The 24,935-nt window shown below is 34.4% G+C and overlaps 3 protein-coding genes across 3 annotated transcripts; 1 reads left to right on the forward strand and 2 right to left on the reverse strand.

Annotated features, from left to right (window-relative positions):
- Positions 1-455: 455 nt before the first annotated feature.
- On the forward strand, positions 456-3,608 carry LOC107473661 (legumin type B). Its single transcript, XM_016093243.3, has 7 exons — positions 456-780; positions 1,210-1,502; positions 1,603-2,095; positions 2,345-2,443; positions 2,521-2,565; positions 2,644-2,891; positions 2,990-3,608. Exons 1-7 carry the CDS (start codon positions 489-491, stop codon positions 3,380-3,382), a joined length of 1,863 nt encoding a protein of 620 aa, XP_015948729.1. The 5' UTR covers positions 456-488; the 3' UTR covers positions 3,383-3,608.
- Positions 3,609-4,141: 533 nt separating this feature from the next.
- LOC107473702 (patellin-4-like) lies at positions 4,142-6,872 on the reverse strand. The gene is made up of 4 exons (XM_016093287.3): positions 5,991-6,872; positions 5,596-5,720; positions 5,245-5,386; positions 4,142-4,586 (listed from the first exon to the last, which is right to left on the reverse strand). Exons 1-4 carry the CDS (start codon positions 6,870-6,872, stop codon positions 4,314-4,316), a joined length of 1,422 nt encoding a protein of 473 aa, XP_015948773.1. The 3' UTR covers positions 4,142-4,313.
- A 1,487-nt stretch (positions 6,873-8,359) lies between these two features.
- On the reverse strand, positions 8,360-20,489 carry LOC107473662 (structural maintenance of chromosomes protein 1). The gene is made up of 18 exons (XM_016093246.3): positions 19,836-20,489; positions 18,504-18,740; positions 17,763-17,996; positions 17,088-17,326; positions 16,086-16,352; positions 15,697-15,967; positions 14,599-14,723; positions 14,035-14,144; positions 13,614-13,721; positions 13,393-13,532; positions 12,813-12,902; positions 12,532-12,740; positions 11,713-11,882; positions 11,311-11,420; positions 10,852-11,225; positions 9,645-9,896; positions 8,822-9,049; positions 8,360-8,684 (listed from the first exon to the last, which is right to left on the reverse strand). The coding sequence occupies exons 1-18, from the start codon at positions 20,295-20,297 to the stop codon at positions 8,636-8,638; spliced, it is 3,675 nt and encodes a 1,224-aa protein (XP_015948732.1). The 5' UTR covers positions 20,298-20,489; the 3' UTR covers positions 8,360-8,635.
- Positions 20,490-24,935: the final 4,446 nt, after the last annotated feature.

Here is a 24,935-nt window from a genome sequence, read left to right on the forward strand (position 1 = left end):
AAATTAAAAAAAATTAATAAAAAATATAAAATATAAAAATTTAATTAAAAATTTAATAAAATTATAGATACTAATAAAATAATTAAATTTAAATTAAATAAAACATAAATAATGGTTGTGTTGTGGCATACATATAGAAAAGGAGGTAGACAAGCAGTACTTATCATTAAGTTATTTTAGAGTGCAGAACAGAAATTAAAAGAGACGCGAACATGAATATAATGAGTGCATGATGCCTTGTATATTGGCCAGGTTCATCATGCAATACAAATAAACAAAGTTCCATAGATATGGATGAAGAAGAGCAGAGTGTGAAGGCCAAACCTTATCATATATGTGTAAGAAATGAAGGGTTTCATAGCCATGCATGCATTGACGTGTCACTCACACACATTCTCTATGAACCTTATAAATAACTAAGGACTCGCTATCTTCTCTCAACAACATACACTCTCTCTTCTCCAATTGAATTAGTTCTTTGAACAAAGATGGTGATTGGGCCGTTTAGGCTCTCACTTTGTGTTTGCTTGGTGTTCCTCACAAGTGCATGCTTTGGAACGAGGCTTGAAGAGAGTTTCAATGAATGCCAGCTCGACAGACTGAATGCTTTGACGCCGGACAACCGGATTGAGTCCCAAGGCGGCATCACCGAGACATGGAACTCGAACCACCCGGAGCTAAGGTGCGCCGGTGTCACGCTTCTGAAGCGCACCATCTTCCCTAACGGCTTCCACTTGCCTTCCTACGCCAATTATCCCCAGCTCATTTTCATCGCCCAAGGTTTGCTTTTTGTTTCATATTATTACATTTGTAAGAATTCATGTAATTCTTTATATCACGTTAAAATTTTATGAAAAATGGGTTTATGATATAGTATCTATCAAAATTTCTCATTTACAAGACTAGTGAGAAATATATTTTCTCTATTGACTTATATTTTCAGAAAATATAGTCAATAATATAATAAAGTCAACACAATTTATTCTTTTTATCCGGTACTTAATCGTCAGCTTATTTTATATTTTTATAAAATGAACCAGTACAGCAGAATATGTGTTAACTAAAATTGGTGGTCACTGGTCAATATAATAATAAAAATTGCTAGTCCTTATACTTCTTCTCAAAGTAGTTTCATAAGATATTTCACATAAACATGTTAATTTTCTATAATTTGTTGTAACTAATTTTATATATTAACTGTGGATTTAGGCAATGGAGTCTTTGGAGTATCACTACCTGGATGCCCTGTGACATATGAAGAGGCTGAGTCGCAGTCTAGAGAGGACAGACGACAACGTATTGTTATTAAGAGAGAGTCTGAACAAGAACAAGAACAACAGGGTGATAGCCACCACAAAATCTACCACTTCAGGCAAGGTCATCTCCTTGCAATCCCGGCAGGAGTTCCTTACTGGAGCTTTAACTATGGAAATGAGCCTATTGTTGCCATCACGCTTCTTGACACCAGCAACTTGGATAACCAACTTGATCCTTCTCCCAGGGTAGGTAACTAATATTGAGTTGATTATAGATATTGATATACTTATTTAGGTGATGATGATGACATTCTTCATCTAAAATATTTGTATTTGCTGGTTCAAGAGATTCTACCTAGCTGGAAATCCGGAAGAAGAGCATCCAGAGACGCAACAACAACAACCACAGACGCGACGCAGGCATGGGCAGCATCAGCAAGATGAGTATGGTTCACAAGGGGAGGAAGAAGGCAACAACGTTTTGAGTGGATTCAGTACACAACTACTAGCGCATGCTTTCGGCGTGGATGAGGAGATAGCCAGGATACTCCAGAACCCGCCAGAACAGACGAAGGACCAAATCGTGAGAGTGGAGGGAGGATTCAGAGACGTCATAAGTCCTCGCTGGGGAGAGGGAAAACAGTATGAAGATGAACTAGAAGAAAGACAACGCCAACCACCAAGACGGGATGAACAAGGAAAAGGATATGACTATGATGACGACCGTCGTCCACGCCATAGACAAGATCCATACAGAGAGGGAGACGAAGACGATCGACGACCACGGGGTTCACGTCAAGGACAAGGAAGAGGATACGATGATGACGACCGTCGTCCAGGTAAATAATGTTATTAGAATATATTTACGGTACCAAATTTTTTTATTTTGATTTTTTAATGATTCTAAAAATAACTAAATAATATTAGTCGTAATAAGTATATAATCATAAATATATTAAATTATTATGTAACAGTATTTATTTACCTAACATTATTGTTTAGAATCTCGTATTAATATATAATACTTTCTCTATTTAATAAGGTCAATATGAAGGTATTAATATATAATACTTTCTCTATTTAATAAGGTCAATATGAAGAAGGAGAGGAAGACGATCGACGGCCACGGAGGTCATCACGTCCAAAAAGACAAGGAAGAAGGCATGATGACGACGACCGTCGTGCAGGTAATTATAAGGTTATTAAAATATATTAATATAACATATAACTCATATTAATGTATAATATTCTAAATATGTTTTAGATGAAGACGATCGACGAGGATACGATGATGACGAGCGTCGTCCAGGTAATTACAAGGTTATTAAAATATATTAATACAGTATCTATATATATCTTGTATTAATGTATAATATTCTAAATATANACGATGATGATCGACAAGGATATGATGATGACGATCGACGACCACGGTGGTCATCACGTCCAAAAGGACAAGGAAGAAACGGAGTGGAGGAAACACTATGCAGTCCGACTCTTGTTGAGGACATTGCCCGACCATCCCGTGCTGATTTCTATAACCCTGCAGCCGGCCGCATCAGCTCAGCTAACAGCTTGACCTTCCCCATCCTCAGATGGTTCCAACTCAGTGCGGAACACGTTCTCCTCTACAGGGTAACTATTATTGAGTTCATTCTACATTCAATTACTTGTTATTAACATTGTTTTGTCAAGTCAAATCAAAGCTTATGTATGTATGAATGTACATATAGAATGGCATATACAGTCCCCATTGGAACAACAACGCAAACAGCATAATCTATGGGTTAAGAGGGGAAGGAAGGATCCAGGTGGTGAATTCCCAAGGCAACGCGGTGTTCAATGGTGTTCTAAGGGAAGGACAGATTCTACTGGTGCCGCAGAACTTCGCTGTGGGTAAGCAAGCCGGGAATGAAGGATTTGAGTATGTGGCGTTCAAAACTGCTGATCGTGCTTCAATCAGCCACCTCAAGCAAGTGCTTAGGGGAATCCCCGCTGATGTTCTCATCAATGCTTTTGGCCTTCGAAATCATCAAGTCAGTGCTCTCAAATACAATGGAAACCAGACCCCTTTGGTCGCTGCTTATGATTCCCAGTATGGGCCTCAACGTCGTGATCAACCTTAATCATAATAATAATGCTCAAGTTGATAGCAAGAATAATGATGGTTCTAGATTATGGTGGCCATCTTCAATAATAATAAAGTAAATAAATTTTGGATGTTGTTAGGAACTTCGAGTTAAAATAAAGATTAGGCCTAACTTATGTGCCTATCCGAGCCTCTTTCTTGGTCTATGTATTAGTGGTGATGTGTATTAGTTTCTATAATAATAAAAATGTGACTTTCTGAAATCTGTTCTCATTTCATAGCTCTGTGATTTAATTCGAATTTAGAGGTAAAAAAAATTACAAAATAAAAATAAATAAATCCCCTTTTAGCTTTTTTTCTTACTATTTGTTTAAAGGATTAAATATTCATTTATAATTTAAAAATTCTTAATCAATCCAAAGGCATTCATTCAAGTAACTGATTTAAAGGATTCTTATTATTTGTCTAAACAGTTCCTAATACATTGTCAGGTCGACGTTTACAAAAGCATTTAAATCAATTATTTGGATGATTGATGATTAATTAAAAATTTTTAAATGTGAAAAAACGCTTTATTCTCATACAAATAGTCAAAGATCGAAAAAGCATTTACTTTAAAGAAAAGAAATTTGTAAGATGCAAAGATACATGTATGTGGATATAAATATACAAATAGAAATATTTCACTCTAAAATAATCATGAACTAACATTTGTGCTAATTTGGTTTAATTAAGCCTTTAAAGGTGCAAAAGTAGTATTTTTCATATAGGTTGTCAATAATGTTATTTTCTGCAAAAGTGACTTGGGATTTGGGAAGATACATGTTAGCCTGTGACAGTAAATTTGTTCTATTCTGCCATATCATCAATTTTTTGTTTATATGGTTGCTTGGTTTCTCTCAAAAAGTTGAAAAGGAAATATACAATTTTCATCCACCAAATCAAAATGGAAGAACCCCCTCAATGGTTTAACTACTATTAGATAGCAAGATGAACATGGGAACTGTGATTCTAGTCTTAGATCTATAGAACATTCTCCTCTTCCTGTAGTTGCCATTTTCAATAGTTAGGACTATCTTCCCAGGTTCATTGATGTAAAAGGAGTTTCTAATACTCTCACCAAGCCTATTTTGATTTTGAAGCAATATAGTGTATGACCCTTCATCATCTGGGACAAACTCTTCTTTGTAAGACACATCCCATCCAAGCACAGTTACATCCCAAGTTACTGTCACTCCAGACTGATACAAAAATATTTCAAAAAATAATCAAAATGATAACTAATTATAAAATCTATTAGTACGATAAATATTTAGAGTTAATACTCGAAATCGTCTTTGAAAGTCTGTTTTTAAAATTGATTCGGAAAATATTTTAATTTGTTAGTCATATTAATTCTTAAAAAATAAAATTGTAAGTCAAACTTTATCTTTTCATTAGTTAAAAGATAACATGTCATGTCACGTTAGATACTGTTTGGTACGATGACATAGCAAATTATGTCACGTGTCAAAAAATGATTAGAATAATGACATGTCATGTTAAGATTACAGCTATAGCTATTTTGTAACACGTATGATTAATATTTTTATGTCATGATAACATATGTACTTAACGTAGTATGTGATTATCTAACTGTAATCGATTTGACTTATAATTGTATTTTCATGAATTAACATAACTAACAAAATCTTTTGTGATTAATTTTAAAAATGAATTATTTTTCAAGGACGATATTTATGAACCGGTGAAAATGTGTTACAAAGATTTTCTATCATGTATTATTGTAATATTAGCAATTTAAAACTATGAACTATTTACAAAACTTATTTTTATATACATTAAAATTTAATTTGAAACAAAAGATATTTAAGATTATCAGAATTTGATGTTGAGTACCTCACTGACTGGAAATTCAACCGTAGAAACTGTATTTCCTCTGATGTGGAGTTCTTCAGCCTTATCTTCAGGTGAGAAATCTGGGTCCTTTTCCCTCCTAAGACCTCCATATTCTACTGGAAGCTGTTCTGGGTCAACAAATCTTTTACAAAGAAAATAAGAATTTTAGAAAATATTCGAAGTTTTTAATTTTGAGGATTTTATAAAACAAAAACGCTAATAACAACGTTAACCAAATAAATCAATATTACATTAGAAGATCTTGAACAGCAAGATTTTAATGAGAGCAAGACTTTTAAGATCAAGATCAGGATCAGGATCAGGATCAGGATCAGGAATTAGCACACTTACTTGAGAAGTGTCTTTGTGATCCTTTGTGGCCTAACTAGGATGAATTTCTTTTTACTCCTCTGACTCATGAACCTTGAGAATAGCACCTGAGAGGTGTACGTCCAAAATGGAGCATGTAGTACTATCTGCCAAAAGATAAATAACTAATTAAATATAATAACTCAAATTTTTAATAAAAAATGTCAACTATATAAATCAAACGATTTTGTATATCATAAAAGAAACAATTTAACTTCAAGCCAAGACAGCTAACGTGAAATCTTTTGCTGAATGTTTACGACACATATCAGAAAGATAAAATAAATTCAGTGCACAAGCATCCGGCCTTAACGCAGGTTCAAAAAAGGGCCATACCCAAACAAGTTCAGGGTAAAATAATGAAAAAATATACTGACATTTTTCCAGACAAGTTCAGGATAGTAGTTCTGAATCAAGAGTAGAGCTTGCTTGCTTATTGATTCAAGCTCCTTCATCCGTTGTGGAGATGCACGTTTAAGATCATAGACCTGAATCACTGAATCAACACCTCCTTCTTTGAAGCATAGCTTCCTCACAGCCCTCTCCATAAGTTGAATCCTCCACCTCAAGAACCTCTCACGCTTCTGCTGTGTCCCAAAAGTCTTCTTATAAAGGCTCTTGTCATTGAAAATACCATAGAGATGGTAACAAACAGGGCGCCCTTCTTTGTCCCTACTATTCAAGAAGCTGGCATGCTCGAACTCCGAGCCGAGATCCTCCTCGTCAAGAATGCGGTCGACGCGATTCTCAATTCGCCAATTCAAGGTCTTCTGGAGCATGTCCAATGCTTCAGAGACCTTGTAGTCCTTAGCCTTCAAGAACTTCAAGAGAATGATGTCAGTGCCTTCATGACCCTTGCTTGGAAGCAAAGGGATACCCCATAAGGATATGTCCTTAAGCTCTTCTGGTGTGAGCTTCTTAGAGCCCTCCCCTAAGAGGTAGTTTCTAAGGATGGCGTCCTCCACTTTGCCCCGGAATTCGAGCAGTGATTTTTTTATCTTGACTTTCATCTCAACAGGGTCATGTATCATATCTTCATCATTGCCACCAAGATCTTGATCTAGTTCTTGTTCTGTGCTTGAAGAATCTTGGTCCTCTTGAAGGGGTGCTCGTTTCTCATTGGGAAGCTCTTTTTCCATGAGGATTTTCTTGTTATTATTGTCAATGAAGACTAATGGAACACCAACAAGGGTATCGTTGATGCTATTATGATCTCCATTTTCTTCATTGAAACCATCTGTTTCCATCAGGGCTGTCATGTGTCCTCTCCTCTGCGGTCGGGTTTTCTGGCGAAAACCCGAGTATATGCCGGGAAACTAGGATGGGGAGGTTGGAGGAAGGATAAGAAAAAGAAGAGGAGGGAAATTGGATAAGAAAACGTTGATGTTGATGTTGTTAATCCCTTTGGAAACAAAGGGGTTCTTCAATTTTTCAAAAATGTGAAAAAGAAAGATTAATGTTGAGTGATGGATGGATGAATGCCTTGAGTTTCAACAAGTCTCAACCGTTAGTTTAGTGGCGCCAAAAATAGTGTCTGAGATATATGCACATCTGCGGTGGCTCCAACATTGGATTTCACCGGCATACATGTCTAAATACTTAGAGGCCAACACCGTTATTTTATTCTATTCTATTTTTTTAGAATGATATATCTAATAATGAAATTTAACAATTTATATGATATAAATAACCATGCTATATCCTGTTACGGTTCAACTCCCTATGAACAAAGTTGGCAAATTGGTAGTTTGCATGTATCAAAGTAACCATTAAATGCTGGCTTCATTGCGTATATATTATATTTCATAAAATAACTGATTTTGTCCCGTAAAGCTTGAAAAATGAAAGGACCTAATTAGTAAAATTATTCTTTTAAATCTCAATCATTCGTATAAAAATAACAAAATTGAATATAAAAATCTGTTTAATTGATCAAGAACATACACTTCTTACTTAATAAAAAAATTTTAAAAATAAATCTAAAATTTTAAAATAAGTACTCATGAGTTTACCCTAATAAGAAGTAAATAAATTAGAAATGATGAGGACAACACTAATACATTAACGTAGCCAATATAAAATAAAACTTGATTTAGCGCAGATATAATAAAGATACAGCTAAGCATAATTGTCTTTTCATGGACACAAAATGATCAGAAATAGATACAATTTTGGATTAGGAATAAAGAGATGCAAACTGAGGGAATCATGCTTCTATTAAATTGTCAAGCTTCTCTTCTATCAAAAATAAATGGACAAGAGTAATGCTAAGCAATAAAAAGAAATTCTAGCAATATCTATCACTTAAGCCACGGGATGATTGAATAATCTGAAGTTATTAAACCCACTTATCTAAATTAATAATCCACATATTCTAATACTGAAACGGACAAATTTCTCTCTAATCTTATTTCAAATGAAAAATAACAAGTAACATTATGAAATTGACAAAATGTTCACCTATACGCAACCCCACCACATTGGTTTCACTTCTGAACAAATTGCCTCTTCGGCCTTTCCAAATTGCAACCGCCAAATTTTTAGCATTATTTTTTTCCCATTTGGGTCACAAAAGTACTTCAATTATTACGCCTGTTTAACATTAAATAATAATAATAATAATAATAATAATAATAATAATAATAATAATCATCATCATCATCATCATCATCATCTTTTGCAAAAAGAAAAGTGCTTAGCTTAAACATAAATATCAAATCAAGGGAGAGAGGTAAAAATAGTGAAATGAATGGAAATAAATTTTAAGAACGAAGCTGTTGTTCATCTACAAATTGTATTCTACATGCATTTCTAATGGTCCAAACGGCAGCTAATGTAGTCTTATATACAATAACTTTAGACATGAACCTAAAATAAGTGGAATGAAGGCTTTAGACAAAAACAACAGAAACATAGATACATATAGCAAGTTCAACCACCTTAAAAATTAAACATGCAACCTAGCTATGTACATAGCAGGGAGCTTACTTATCAACCGTAATCTGTAGCTTAAGGATGGATTCTATGACTCACGGTATTTAGTCAGATCAAACGTGAGAGTCCTCGAACAACTGAAAAAAAAAAATTAAAAAAAATTATATGTTATATGAACTAAGGTAAATATAACGGATTTACACAATAAATATTTTAAAAAGAAATGCAATAAATGATGATAATAATGAAATCAATTGATAATGTGAAAGTATACCCTCTTTCAGAGTCCCTGTAAACACCAACTAAGGCTTCAGCTTTGTCATAAAAGCTGTCTTTCAGTGATATCACAATACTCTGGAAACCGTTGCCCCCATCAGCATCCTGGCTAACCCTTGCTCCTTCACAAGACTTTGCACGGATAAATCCAGCAACCTTAGCGACATTCAAGTTATCCAATGCAGCATCGACTTCATCCAATATGAAAAATGGTGAAGGCTTGTAGCTGAAACAAGAAGGGAGATTGGAATTCAGAATCAGAACCTTGTCCATGTTCCATGGAGTCTAATTGAGATTAATTTAAGGCTTAATTACTCAGTTGGACCTTATGATTTTATCAAATTTTTAATTAAATCTTTATAATTTAAAAATTTGTAATTGAGTTTTTATATTAGATAAAATTCTCAATTAAGTCCCTTCTAACTATATTTGTTTAAAAATAATTTTTCTTTTGGAATATTCGGTTTTGTAGTTGATGTAGGATGAATTATAGAATATTCTTAAAGCAAATATTCTAAGATGATTTCATTTTTAAGAGAAATATAACAACTAGTAAAGATGTAATTACAGATTTTTATCAAATTTAAGAACAAATTACAAACTTCTAAATTGTAATAACCAAACTAAAAATTTATTGAAACTATTGGAAATAACATAGTAGTTAAACTTTGATTTAATTAAGACTAAAATATTCGGAGTACCTTTTGACTTATTCAGTCTAAATTTTAAGAAAATGATTAACAAACTTGAAGATTCACATTTAAGTGTGCATCTGTGCATATAGACAGATGTATAAGTAGTAAACAGAAAAAATTGTATACCTGTGGATGGAAAATAACAAAGCAAGAGCAGCAACAGTTTTCTCCCCACCAGATAACTGCTCCATATCACGGAAGCGCTTTGTTGGGGGCATAGCAGTGTACTTGATGCCGTGTAGGAAAGGATCGTCTTCATTTTCCAAGTTTAAATATGCTGTTCCACCCAGCGGATGTGTGCTACTCTTTGTGAGTTGTTTGTAAATTTTATCTATATTGCCCGATATATGGTTGAAAGCATCCATGAACAATTCATACCTGCATTCAACGCACAAACTTCAGCTTTACAAATAGACAGATGATGTACAATCAGAAAATGCAGAGAGAGAATATTCAACCATGCAGAGAGAGAATATTCAACCGTGAGTTAAAGAAAATTACCATATGTATCGAAGTGATAATTACTAGGCTTAAAATCCCAAAAACACAACAAAGCCCTATCCCGATAAGTGGGACCGATTACATGGACCAAACAAAGCCATTGTGTCCGAACATTTCTCATCAATGGTTAAGACAACGTATTTTACTCTCTGAAGGGCAACTTACACTGTAAAGGAGCGAAATCCTTTGGGTTTTTTTTTTTTTTTGGGGACTGGGGGATGAGTTATTAACTTTACAACAACAAAGCCTTATTCTACTAAATTGGGTTGGCTACATAGATCAAACGATGTTATTACGTCTTATCAAATATCATGTCAGCAATAACCTCATTTAGATTTTTATCTCTCTTGACCACCTCATTTAGGATAGGTTGCCTCCGCCCCTAACCATTGGTCTATCTTTCATTTGATCTACCTCCAGATTGGATTTCTCCGCTGGTCTTCTCCCCACAAGTCCAAACCACTGAAACGATATTCCCCCATCTTTTCAACAATAGGCATCGCTCCAGCTTTCTTTCTCATGTCCTCATTTCTTATTTTGTCCATTCATACAAGGTCATTAATCCATCTAAGCATTCTCATTTCGACCAGACTAAGCTTATGTTTGTATCACCTTTTATCATCCAACACCTCATTCCATTAAGCATATGAGCATAACTAGTCTAATGGCAATGTAATATAATTTACCTTTTAAGTTATATCAACTTTAAAAAATAAAGAAAACAACTAACCATTTCCTTTTTCTCGTCAAGTCATGTACGCTATCTAAGAACTGAACTATTGGCTGTGCTAATATTACACATACTGACTAACAGAACAAAAGTAATTTGTACCTCCTTTGCTTAACTGAATTGAATCTATCAGCTTTCTCCTTCTCTTCTTTCCTCACCAATTCAAACTCTTCAGTTACAGCTTTTTCCTTTTCAAGAAGAGCCTCATATTGGTCCAATGCCTTCAAATTTGGTGCTGTTCTCTCAATTTCAGATACCAAGGAATCCATTTTTTGTTTAAATTCCACCTCAATTTTATCCCTGTCAGAGTGCTTATCTTTCAGTGCCCTGCTTAGCTGATCAAAATCAAAAACTGGACCTGGGGTTGAGGTGCCGGTATCCATCGGGTCAGATATGGTTGGAAGGCTAATCTGTTCAAATTCACACTTATCTAATATTTCCTGTTTTTGTACAATCATCTGCTCAATATGTGCCTCCTGTAAAAAAACATTAAATAAAACGTGTTGTTGGCTATCTATACTCATAAGTTACAGAAGAGACAACAGCTATAGCCCATCTAACCTTGGTGTTTATCAGACGATTAAGTTTGGATATGTTTGTTGTGGCTGACGAAGCCTGCTTTTTCCATTCTTGGATTTCTTTCTCACAATCTTCCGACTTTGATTTCCACTCTACAAGAGTAACGAGAAAGAGAGAAAACCAATCAGCCAAGCAAGGAAAAAACCATAAACAGCAAACTGAAGTGACGGTGTCCTTTTGTGAAGATGGATCAATCATTTTTCCATCAATTCAAATGAAATAACAGAGCACACACAGATAGCCAAGCTCTCACTACAATAACAAAGTAACAAACCAACTGTGAATATGAAGAGAGGAGAAAAAGGTGATCAACCCAATAAAACCTTAAAGTGTAATGTTTTCTATCTATATTATAAAGCAAACACAAGTTGTATCACATAAAACCTTTTATTTCTTTCTTAAGCTGGTCAATCTCTTCGGTAGCATTCTCGGTAGCCAACTTTACTTCAGCTTCTTTGTTCTGTGCCCGTTTTAAATTATTCTGTAAAGTATCCAGGGATGATTCTAGCTCTTGAATTCTTGAACTCATGTCCCTATTTTGCTCATATTCCAATCTGTAAAAATAATTTCAAGAGAGAATATCCATAAATAGATGCATGAATTATTTCAAAAGTAACCAACAAGATGACAAGTAAAATCAAAACGCATGATCCAAATTTTCTTTTCTTTTTTAACTTTGGATTTGTCCTATATGATTTCTTCAAGATAGTTGAAAATTTTTAGTAAAAGCAACAAGGATGCACATTCCATACCACATGAAGAAAAGCTTTAGTTGAATTACTACTATTCATGCAAATGAAGAGCTGCAAATTGGCATTTCTCATAGAAATCGCTTCTGCACAACATAGAATATCTGATACAACAGCACCCATAGGATGGATATGGGCGTAAAAAGTGTACTAGTTAAGAAGATTCTTGTTTCTTAGAATAAAATAGGTACTAGGAAGCCAATGCAACCCACCCACTTCAAAAATTGTTTTTCCTTCATTCCATTTCCCAAAATCCTTTTTTTTTTCTTCAACACAATCCAAGTCTAATATTTTCTGTATTGTAATTTGTATTTAAATACATTTTCAGCAAAGCACATTGATAGAAGTTGCTTGTAAGTTCACAAAGAAATGCAAACATGTAAAACTTGTAGGTCAAGTTTTTAACAGATAACAAGAAGTACAATGTTTGGTTTAAAGGGAGAACGTAACATACTGATATTTTAATTTTGAAATTTGGCTACTCAGATCTAGCCTCTCTTCCGCAACACTCTGAGCATCTTTGAGTCGGTTTTCTTCATATTCACGGATATTTGCAACCTTAACTTTCTTGCTAAATTCTTGGTAAATCCCATCTGTTATTTTATTTATATTCATCTCGAGCATACTTATTTCTGATTTCCTCTTATCAACAGCATCTCTTAACTGAAGAGTTTAAACAACGTTAGGTATACAAGTATGTTGCCATGACTATACAAATAAGAATGTTATCATCACCTTCTGGAGTTCCGGACTCATACGACCAATTTCTTCTTTGATGTTCTTTTTTTCGTGGCTCAAATTTCTAAGCTTGTCTTTGATGCTTTTCTGACAAAAGTTAAAAGCATAGAAAATTAAATAATTGTAATATACATATTGGTCAGAATCAAAGAAAAATCCCTCTAATCGATGGCCAGCAAAAACTTGTATTTATCTGTCTAAAGATGCACAGAAAATTTCATTCCTAAGCACGGAGTTCCATATAAACTATCATATAATAGACAACCAAAATGCGCAATATTCAATAGTAATAACCAAGGTGGAGAGACCATGTGAAAATAGTCAAAAGCAGATATTACATAGCAAATAATAACAGAGAGCCAAATCAGGCCAGTCGGCCAGTGTATATCACATTCATCGAAAATTCATCAGCAATTCCTATCCTGAAAACCTTTAACAATTTCCATAAAGAAGTAATATGACGTGAATCATTTATCACAAATCGTAGAAGTTCATGATTTTTATATATCATAACATTCAGGCAAAGTGGTTTTGCTGGTGTATGAGCTGGGAGGAATGGTGGAAGAATCAAACTTACCTCCTCAATATCAGCGTAGTGGATTTTCTTCTCGAGTCCACTAATTTTGCCAGCAGCTTCAGACTCTTTGAGGTGCATATCTCTTATTGATCCTAGTTTTTCCAAATCTGATTCATACTGCTCTTTCTTTTTGTTAAGTCCTAAAAAACAACATGTTTATTGCAAGAGCAAAGCATTGGCTTTAACTGTGCCCAAATAATAACAATAAAATTAATAAAAACCTTCAATTTTCTTGTCATCCCACTGTTTTGACCTTGCTTCCATTCCACCACTAGTGCCACCAGTCATCGTGCCGGATTTTGTCAGCAGAATTCCGTCCACAGTCACAACTAACCAAATCACACAAGACAATGATATTAAAAGCACCAGGAATGCAATACATGTATAATGCGTAGTGTCAGGTTCTTAAGAAGCAAAATGGTTGTTATATAAGCAACAAAACAACAAATAACTCAATGTAATGAGACAAAGTCAATTAAAAGTTATAAATTGAGGGTCAGATACAAAACCAGTGGGAAAGAAAAATGGCAGGTTAAAATAAAAAACAAATACCTGAGAACTCCCATCTAGTTTACAAGCAAATGATATTAAGAAGATAATGTATCTATAGCTAATAGAAAGAAAGAAATAATGCATAGTTACCTTTAAACCTCTCACCACTCCAGCCTAAAACTTTTGCCTCCTCAAGATCATCACAAACAAGAGTATTTCCCACAGCAAAGAGAATTGCCTTCTCCAAGGAAGGATCAAACTTGAGCTAGTTAAGTTGAAAACTCCTCATTTTCCTCTCTTCATAACCAAGAGAAGATATATATATACACACACACACACACACACAGTTTCTTTCTCTATATTTTTCTCTTCTACCAATTTCAAAGTATTGTCAAATACAGCAGGAAGAATCTGAAGTAAAAGTGTCACAGATTTATCTTGTTAAATGCAGCAGGAAAAATCTGAAAAAGTGTGGCAAATTTAAGCAATGGCAGACAAAAGAATAGCACTCAAGAATTCGGAAATTTCAAGCACTATGGTTAACATCAAACATTGTTTATCTTTTAAAACAGTCAAGTAAAGCATGATAATAGAACGTTCCAGAGAAAAAAGTTCCCAATTTCATGAGAACAACTTCAAATAACGAAATCTGAAAGCACCTATATATACTTTCACAACTAGATTTTTAATGAAGCCACTGGTTGAAAAGGATATTGAATCACATCAAAAACCAGTTTCGCTGTACCCCCTAATGTGCGCAATCTTTCCATGATTGGCTTCACTCGAATTGATTGCAGAGGAATGAATGTCTGAGGAGGAAGCCTTTGATCTTTCAAATACTGCAAAGAAGCAAACAAATTGATGGTACAATTAATGCATAAACCAAATAAAATCAATGCGCCAAATCTAGAAATATTGGAACCAATGATATTTTTTACATTTTACACATTTTCTATGCACTTGCAGCAATTAAAGTATCTTTTCAGGATAACCAAAGACACAGGAAGCAAGTAGCAAGATGGGTCAAACATAACATTTTCTAGCAGAAATGCAGCAGCAGCAGCAAGGTAAAATTAACAAATCCAGTCATCTTGGATGAAAAGGCAACAAATGTTATTCCTACAGCTTGAAGGCACCAACCTAAATTTTTGCTGATCGGGTTTTGGTTCATGAAGTTTATACACAACAACATATCCTGTGCAATAGCTCAAGTCCAAGACAAACTGCTATCTATTTTCTCAGAGAAATGATTTATCCTCCTAATAAATCTTCCTAAATACCCCCCTAATCACTAAATAAGGGAAGAATCTATTGCATTTTTTAAAAAAATATAATATTTACTTCATTACAACTTAGGAGGATGTTTATGAATGTATTTATGATGCTATATCATTAATCTTCTTAATGTTTCAAAGCTGAAGCAGTGCTCCCACACACATAATCAGCATTAATAATTTAATATTAATGTTGCTTTGGCAAATCAACGATACGCAGCGTCCAAATAAAAGGCAAACATAGTTTCAACAGCAAAATAGAAATAGAAAGCTGTAAAATGATTACGATTTTTTCGAGGACTTTCCCTCCAGACATGTTAATTCAAATGCTATGCCTTTAGAAAACTGTTCTATTGGTTTTTGCTCTTGTATGGAGGATTATCATCCATCTCCATGTACTATTCGCTCCATCTTAATGATATTTTTCTTTTATAAAAAAAACAGAAACAGAATTGCAAAAGATGACTCGGTAGTTATTATTAAACAGACACACATAGACCCAATAGCACAAAACACAATTAGGAAATCTCATTAGCACCTTGATGCATTCCTTTCCAGTCTTTTCATCTTCAACTACAACTGCATCCATAAATTTACCCATAGCAACAGTAACAGCAAGGTTATACTTCTTCTGTGTTGGCCTGCAAAGATCAGTCATGCGGCCATGGACCCCTTGAAATAGGCGTTTCAGAGCCTCCACAGCCTGAGACAGCCTAGCATCTCTCTCATTTTCATATCTATCAGCCTTCAATTCACGTAGCTGATTTTCTATTTCACTAATTTTTAGCTCCAAGCTTTTATGTTTAGTCCTGCAGATCAAAATCAGTATGGCCATCTACATTTCCTCAGTAAAGTACTTCGACGAAACATGTGCTTAACCAATTAAAAGTTAAAAGAAAAAAAGAAAAAAAATAGTAGTTATCTTACCTAGAATCACGATGTTTCTCCTCCATCACACGCAGTTCCTTTTTCAGTTTCTCAAGCTCATTCTTGTTTCCTTCAGAACCACCAAGAATTTTTTTAAGCCTTGTCTTCATCTGTGTTTCTTGCAAATCCAACTCAGACACCCTGTTTTCCAACTGTTGAAGATTTTCTTCCAAATTTTTTTTAGCTTCACTATCAGCATGCTGCTGCCTATCTAGAAGCTCTTTCTCCTCTCTTAGCTTTGCAGTTTTCATTCCAGCTTTTTCCTTGCTGTAATAGTAACATCACATCATAAATTTGCCAGAGAGAGAGAGAGAGAGAAGAAAACTGAAAATCAACATGCACGCAACACTAGTGCAGTAGTGCTGACAAAAATTCTTTCTTTTTCTCCCTTCAGCTACTTTCCAACTAAAAATGCATGGCTAACTAATGTAAGCAATGAATAACAACAACAACAACAACAACAACAAAGCCTAATCCGTTATCCCACAAGGTGGGGTCAACTACTTAAATCAAACAAACCATAGTGCTCTATCATGGATCACCGAATACAATATTGTAGAGCAGGCAACAAGATCTTCACATATTTGCCAAATGTAGCCAAAATCACATATCCAAACATGTTCCGACTTTCAAAATCTGACAATGACATTTGTTCTCATTTTTTTGTTCCTTTTCAATTTGAGAATAGCCAACACCCAATTTTCACACAAGAAATGGCAAATATATGTGTGTGTGCTCACATGCGGGGTTCTAGAAAGACCAAATATGCCTAACATTTAACATGATTTGCATTAAACATGCATAACCAATAAACATAAGTGCACAGTGCATAAGCAATGACAATTTTAATTGCAACCTATAACTAAACCCTATGATTTAAGTTCTTACACCAACCATGATGCAACAAGTCAGAAAAAGATAAAGAATAAAAGAAATGAAGAGTAACATATAGCAAAGAGCAACAGCATAAAAGAATGGGAATTTTTATTAATATACACCCACATTTGAAAATATTCTTCCAAGTCATCACCATCTAACTGTAGTTTATCACGAACATCTCGACCCCTTTCTTGTAGGGCTGCCATTTTTGCTGTAAGATCCTGTATGCCCTTCTGTAGCTCTTCTATATCATCAGCATGTCTCCTCCGTTCTGCTCTTTTCTTTTCAAGCTCCTTATTGCTTTTCTTAATTTTTGAATTTATACGATTAATCTCCTCCCGCAGCTTGAGGAGCTCAGGTTGCTGGATGGACAACAGGAAAAACAAGAAGCAGTTCCATAAATTAATCATTCCATAAGAGGCGACAAATACAATACAAATAAGGAATAAAATTCCAAAAATGTAGCAAGATGAATGTCAGCAACTCCTAGCTAGTACCTAGCTCTCATTTTATTTTGTCTATAGAAGTTAGGAACTGCTAGCTTAGATAGGTTGCAAACTAGAGTGGGTGCTAACCAACCACTCATGCTACTGCCAGAATAATAAAACCATTCTCCAGAACTTGGAATTCTAATCTTAAGACCAATTCTCTTCAGAGAAATATGAACAAAAGCAACAAAATTCAAAAAATAATGCACTCAATCAAATCATGCATAAAGTTCAATGGATGGTGTTGAGGATGAAGTGATGACAATGATCTTATATTCTTTCACATACCAAATGTGGTAAAAATACTCACACTCTTGTCAAGTCTACTACTTTTCTCCGTAATTTTCTTTTCACGTAACGCAATCTCTTTCAGATATTTAGCCTGCTCCTTTTTCTTTTTACTAGCCTCATGTTCAAAATTTTCTAGTTCTTCCATAACTTCTTTACGCCGTTTTTCATCCTCATCAAGCTCCTCGTTTGTTTTAGCAACATCCTTTTCTATATTGAACAACTGCCACAGGAAATGTTCTTTCTTTATAGATTTCTGCAGGGAAAAAAACAAACAGATACAGCATAATCAGTCTACATAAGATCAAGAGAGATGAGGAAAAAATGCATTAATCAATAGGTGCATACATAATTCAACTTGAAACATGAGGTTACAAAGACAAGTATCCCAACAGAGTAATATCATCTTTTCTATCAACAGAAGCAAATAATATGATCCAAGAAATGTCTCAAAACAACTTTGCAGCTAAACTTGCAAAAATAATTTTAAAATTAATCCTGCAATTTCGCAGCAAAGTAGCAATTTCAGATCCCTAGACTACGCATGGTTTGTGTTCAGCATCCAAAAATAAGCATTCTAAGAAAAGGAGTCCGCATCATCACACATTTGGCTAGTATTATACCATATCATATCATTCCAACCTAATGACTTGTTTGGAAGAAATGCACAATAAGTGCATAAATGTTTGCTGATAGTGAGACATTAAAATTGCAGAAATGAGCAGAGAAATGAGCAAACATGAAATTAATGAGATATTAATACCAGTTGTTCTTGCAGTCGGAGATGTTTCTCTGCCTCTTCTTTTTGTTCTTTCTTCTGTTTTCTCTCCATCACCACTGTCTTTTTCTTCTGATAGACAAGTGCTGATTTTTCTTCAGCTGCACCCTTTTCTTCTTCAAATTGCTCGTAGTCCCTCTTGAGCTCATCAGAGCCAGATATCTGCTCGAGAAGGGCAGTAAGTTCCTTTGGGTTTTTTGATGCAATGGATTCTACATCACCCTGTATGAGAAAGCCAATTGATCAAATGAGCAAGTATGGTCATTCATGAATTTCAACTATGCAAACCACCATATGGGATGCAAATTGCAATTTTTTGAGTGATTTGATACTCCATCCATCATGGACACAAAGTCCAACTCAATAAGCTTACCAAAGTTGTATGCATGCTTGTACAATCAGTTTCCAAGCATAAAATATAGATTCACACCATCAAAGGGAGCTTGTGAAGGTTGAAATGTGAGTCTACAATCTAGGTTTGGAAATTGAGCTAGTATTGTTTCAGAAATACTGCCATTTGGGCTGTTACCACAACTATATGCTGAATTTTTCCATAACTGTCCAATGATTGCCTCGTTGCAAATCAAAATTTAGATAACAAAAGCCACCTAAAGCAAGATACTACCATATCTTTCGATAATAAGTTAATTACAAACCAAAAATTTATAACCACACACTTAGCACATAATATGGGAGATACTCCCTCTTTTTTCATTTTTATTTAGTCAATTTAGCAGATCCAAAGGAAACTAATGGAACTTTTCAAAAGTCCAAATTCACATTTTGAACTTTTTGTCCCATTTGGCTGTTCAATATTCACTTACTATAAACAAATTATTTTTCATAGTGTGAAGTTAAAATATTTAATTCTGCAAGAACCCTTACAAAAGAAACACCTATATTATCATGTATCAAAAACAACTAACTCACAGTTACTTTACAATTGTTCCCTGCTCATAAACTATTGAATGAGCTATTTACCGAACAGGCCCTAGACCAGATGCCCAATTATAAAAACTATTTTGTCTAAACACCCATATTGAATGTCTAGCATATAGTTTCATAGAGTTAACACTACATACATCTATCTTCTCCCAAGAGACACAACAATCTAACGGTGTGCTCATTTCATACAATTCAAACAATTTCAAAAGGAAATTGGTATGCCTACGTTTATGCTTCATAGCCCTATGCAGTCCCTACAAATTACACGTCCAACTAACTGAGTCTCACCAACCATAATTCCTTCAATTACATAAATAGAAAACAAACTTTTTTTTTAAAAAAAATAAATGATGTTCAAATAATCAAATTCACCTGAAAGACGAGAAAATTGCGAGCCTTGACAAGTATCCCAAGGGACTTAAGCTTGGCATTATAAACATCCCAAGTGACAACGTTACCGTCGATTCGGTACTCGCTGGCGCCGGCGCTGGTGATGGCTCGAGTGAACGTGATCTCGGTGTCCGAACCGTTACTACCGTTATTGTTGTTGAGCTGGTAGACGAGCCGAACGAATGCCCTGCGTCCCTTCTGCTCCTTCTCCTTGTCGTCGGAGGCGTAGATGAGGTCCCTCAGCTGCGCACCACGGAGTTGGCCGGTGCGGACGCCGAGGACGAAGCTGATTGCGTCCATGAGGTTCGATTTTCCGGCGCCGTTGGGACCGATGATGGCGGTGAAGTCGAAGAAGGGGCCGATTACTTGGTGGCCCTTGTAGGACTTGAAATTCTCCATTTCCAGGCGGTGGATTCTCCCCGCCGGGGACGGGAGAGATGGCATCGTGAAGTAGGGGGAACCCTAGATTCGGAATTTGAGTGAATGTGGGAGTAAGTTAGTGAATGACTGAAGGGATTTGGGGATTAGGGTTTGGGCATCTGCGGGGAATTGAAAAGAAGAGAGGGGGAATTGGCGGGAGGGTGGAATTTTTGGGAGAGAGATTATGTTCTGTTTGGGGAATTGTTTAGTGTGAAGTGTAAACTGTTAAACGGGAGTGACACATTAAAAATTTAAAACAACACGTCAACAAATAAGCCAAAAGTTTTCTGATTTGATTTTAAAAAAAATGACATAAACAAATTAAATAGCTTCTAATATTGAATTTGATTTACATTTTTTCAAAGGTTCGATTTATAGTTTATTCAATTTATTATTAGTACAGTATATATATGTTGATTTATTAATGAAAATATATATAGTAAATTGAATTAGTTTGATTCGATTTAATTATTGACATTTATTTTATATTAATTTTAAAATATAAATATTAATAAAAAATATTTTTATTTAAATTCAAATAAAATACTAAACAAATCAAAATGAATAAGAATAGATATTTATTTTTTATATTTTAGCAAATTTTAGAAAATCTATATTTTTATAAATTTATGAATTTAAAATAGAACAATAAATAATTTTTAAGAAATTCATTAAAAATTATCATTTGACTCATTAGCATCAAAAAAAATTATTATCGAAACTTTCTATATTAAAAAAGTTTGTTTTTTATGATTGGAAGAAAACTTGTTTAATTAATCATTTTAATTCAAATTATTAATTAATAAGAGACACAATTTATTATTTATTTTTATTAAATTTTTATCATTATATTTTTTCTCTAATTTTTTTAATGAAAATAAATTAGACTTTTATAATTTATTCTATTTTATTATCAAACGATATATAAGAACATTAATTTTTGTGTCTCTGTTCTTTGTGTCTTATTCTTAGTGTCTTGTCTTATCTTGTCATGTTTTCAGAACCAAACGCAACTATTGATACCTCATTCAAGCCACTCCCTTGTTAAAGATATAACGAGTTAATACTCAAAGTGGTCCTTGAATTTGCAGTTGAGTTTCAATGTCATCCCTAAACTTAAAATTGTCTCAAATTTGTCCTTCAACTCAACAACAGTCATTCCTGAGATATTTTCTAGTGACAAAATAATGACGTGATTGGACAGAGGCCACATTGGAAACCACGTTGTACTGGTAAAATGTCAACCTTTCATTTTTTGCACCCAAATAGAACATAAACGACATCCTTTTAAGGTATTTGAGGGTTTTAACTCTGGAAATATCCTAAATGATGTCGTTTATGTTCGATATGGACGCTAAAAATGAAATGACGATATTTTACTAGTCCAACATTGCCTCTATCCAACTATGTCATCATTTCATTATTGGAAAGTATCTTAGGAACGACCGTTGTTAAGTTGAGGGACAAATCTGGGACAATTTTAAGTTCAGAGATGACATTGAAACTTGACTTCAAATTCAGGACCACTTTCAATATTAACTCGAGATATAACCATTCATGTTACATCCTCCTATCAGTTTAAAATTTTGGGATTAGTAGTTTTATGATATGGTATCAAAATTCTATATCAGAAAGGTTTAGAGTTCGATCATTGGTGAATCATAAAAGTAGAAAAAAAATAGCATAAGACAAATAAAAAGAGAAAAAAAAGGCATATACAAAAATTAAGCAAACCAAAAAGAGACTCTTATGGAGCATGTTGCTAACTAAAAAGTCAGGGACTTAAAAGTATTTTTCAATGGTTATGGACGAAAATGTCCGCGGGACAAAATATCAGAAAACTATTTGTCCTTTCCTCTAATTTATTCTACTAGTTTAAACTATTTATTAAAAATTATTTTAATAGATAATTTTAAATTGATTTTTATAATTATTATTATCATTTGAATTTTGATTAATTAAGATTATTATATAATTTTGTTATGATAAGATATTTTACATAATTAAAATTATAATTTTAGTAATTATTAATAATAAATATTTTATAATTTAAAGCTGTTCTTGCACGTGAAGTATTGAAGGATTTTCTGTTATTAGGTTTTAACTTGTCTTGATTTTTTACTTTACTGTTAAGAGAAAAATGTAACCATGATGTCTTGATTTCATTTTCTATTAGGAAATTTGCAACTATGATTTTGTTTTTGTGCATAATTAGAAACTTCTTTTCGGTTCATCTCTTTCACTTTTCCATGTTGAGTACCATGTGTTTGGTAGTATCTGGAATTTGTAAATTGTAAGTCAACATTGAAATTAAAAAACCTCTTCTTGGATGCTTTAACTAGGATTTTGTACTTAAATGGCTGACTTCTAAATGGTTTTCAAATTTTCGTCCTATAGTTTTTTAAGTTTTTTGTTTGGATTTTCAACTTAATATTGTCTTTTGTTATACGTTTAGCTCTTATATATTGAGGGGGTTTAGGTGTTGAAGGATCTAAGTGTACCTAGTTACTTCTAATTGGTTATTAATTTTTTTTTTTGTTTAATTACTCTATTGGTTCTATAGTTTCGCAAAATTTTTAATTAGATTTTTATATTTTTTTCTTTTAGTTGAGTCCTTGCACAAAATTTTTTTTAATTAGGTCCCTATATTTTTTTTCCTTTTATTTGGGTTCCTACACCAATTTTTTTTTTAGTTGAGTTCCTATAAAATTAAGCCAATTACTGCTAAGAGGGACCAAATTGAAAGAAAAATTGGTGCAGGGACCCAATTATAAACAACAGCAACAACAAAGCCTTGTCCCACTAAGTGAGGTCGGCTATATGAATCAAACGACACCATTGTGCTCTATCATATATCATGTATGTAGAGAGACCGTTTACATGTAGATCTCGTTTGACCACCTCATGGATGGTCTTCTTAGGTCTTCCTCTGCCTTTTGCCCCTTGTCCATCTTCCATCTCATCCACCCTCCTGGCTAGATGTTCTATCGGTCTTCTTCTCACATGTCCAAACCACCAAAGACGTGATTCAACCATCTTTTCCACAATGGGTGCTACTCCAACTCTCTCCCTTATATCTTCGTTTCTTATTTTATCCAATCGCGTATAACCACTCGTCCATCTCAACATCTTCATTTCTGCCACACTCAACTTATGTTCGTGCTCCCCTTTAGCCGCCCAACACTCCGTACCATAAAGCATAGCCGGTCTTATAGTGGTGCGAAAGGCACTTTTTTGTCGCATATAAAACCAAATGTACTCCGCCATTTTGACCAACTTGCTTGGATCCTATGATTTACATCTTGTTCAATCTCTCCATTATCCTATATGATGCACCCAAGATACTTAAAACTTTTAACTTTTCGTAGGATGTTTTCTCTAATCTTCACCTCTATATTAGGATTTTTCCTTCTCAGACTGAACTTACATTCCATATATTCCGTCTTGCTATGGCTTATGCGCAGACCATACACTTCTAGAGCTCCTCTCCATAACTCCAACTTCTTATTTAGGTTTTCTCTTGACTCTCCCATAAGGACGATATCATCGGTAAAAAGTATGCACCATGGCACAGGCTCTTGGATGTGCTCTGTGAGTACTTCCAAGACTAATATGAAAAGGTATGGACTTAAGGATGATCCCTGGTGTAATCCTATACCAATGGGAAATTCCTCTGTCACACCACCTTGAGTCTTCACACTAGTTGTGGCCCCATCATACATGTCTTTAATTGCACGAATATATGCGATCCTTACTCTCCTCTTTTCTAAAACCTTTCATAAGACCTCCCTTGGTACTCTATCATACGCTTTTTCCAAATCAATAAACACCATATGTAGATCCCTTTTATTACTACAATACCTCTCCATCATCCTTCTTAATAGGTAAATCGCTTCAATGGTAGATCTGCCTAGCATAAATCCAAATTGGTTCTCTGTTACTTGTGTCTCTTTTCTCAACCTCCCTTCTATCACCCTTTTCCATAACTTCATGGTATGACTCATAAGCTTGATCCCTCTAAAGTTTTCGCAACTTTGTATATCCCCCTTATTCTTGTAGATAGGTACCAAAGTGCTCTTTCTCCATTCATCAGGCATCTTCTTTGACCTTAAAATCTTATTAAAAAGTTTGGTTAACCAGTTGATGCCTTTTTTCTCCAAGACCCTTCCAAACCTCAATCGGGATATTATCAGGTCCTACTGCCCTGCCATTTTTCATCTGCTTTAGAGCCTCTTTTACTTCGAAGTTTCGGATCATTCGATAGTAGTAAAAGTTTTGATCTTCTTCCCTTGTGCATAACCGACCAAGGCTCGGAAGAGTCTTCTGTCCCTCATTAAATAACTCGTAGAAGTAGCTCTTCCACCTTTCATTAATCTTCTCCTCTTGAGTCAACACCTCTCCATCCTTATCCTTTATGCACTTAACCTAATCCAAATCTCTCATTCTTCTTTCACGACTCTTTGCAATTCTATATACACCTTTTTCTCCTTCTTTCGTGTCCAAAGACTGGTAGAGACCCACATATGCTCTTGTTCTTGCTTCACTTACAGCCACTTCTGTCTCTTTCTTAGCCGCCTTATATTTTTCCTAGTTATCCGCGTTGAGGCATAAAGACCACTCTTTAAAGCACTCCCTTTTTATCTTTATTTTATCTTGTACACT

Source organism: Arachis duranensis, chromosome 2 (genome assembly GCF_000817695.3).
Source record: "Arachis duranensis cultivar V14167 chromosome 2, aradu.V14167.gnm2.J7QH, whole genome shotgun sequence".
In the NCBI taxonomy this organism is placed as follows: domain Eukaryota; kingdom Viridiplantae; phylum Streptophyta; class Magnoliopsida; order Fabales; family Fabaceae; genus Arachis; species Arachis duranensis.

Bases quoted from the DNA above. Each gene is read 5' to 3' on its own strand.
- LOC107473661 (XM_016093243.3), top strand. From the start codon at position 489: ATGGTGATTGGGCCGTTTAGGCTCTCACTTTGTGTTTGCTTGGTGTTC. The intron at 781-1,209 runs GTTTGCTTTTTG...CTGTGGATTTAG, and splicing joins GCTCATTTTCATCGCCCAAG to GCAATGGAGTCTTTGGAGTA. The intron at 2,096-2,344 runs GTAAATAATGTT...CTATTTAATAAG, and splicing joins TGATGACGACCGTCGTCCAG to GTCAATATGAAGAAGGAGAG.
- LOC107473702 (XM_016093287.3), bottom strand. From the start codon at position 6,872: ATGACAGCCCTGATGGAAACAGATGGTTTCAATGAAGAAAATGGAGAT. The intron at 5,387-5,595 runs GTAAGTGTGCTA...TCTTTGTAAAAG, and splicing joins ATCACAAAGACACTTCTCAA to ATTTGTTGACCCAGAACAGC. The intron at 4,587-5,244 runs GTACTCAACATC...TTTTTGTATCAG, and splicing joins TTGAATTTCCAGTCAGTGAG to TCTGGAGTGACAGTAACTTG.
- LOC107473662 (XM_016093246.3), bottom strand. From the start codon at position 20,297: ATGCCATCTCTCCCGTCCCCGGCGGGGAGAATCCACCGCCTGGAAATG. The intron at 17,997-18,503 runs GTATTAATATCT...TTTTCCCTGCAG, and splicing joins TCCGACTGCAAGAACAACTG to AAATCTATAAAGAAAGAACA. The intron at 9,897-10,851 runs GTACAAATTACT...CGTTGAATGCAG, and splicing joins AATTCAGTTAAGCAAAGGAG to GTATGAATTGTTCATGGATG.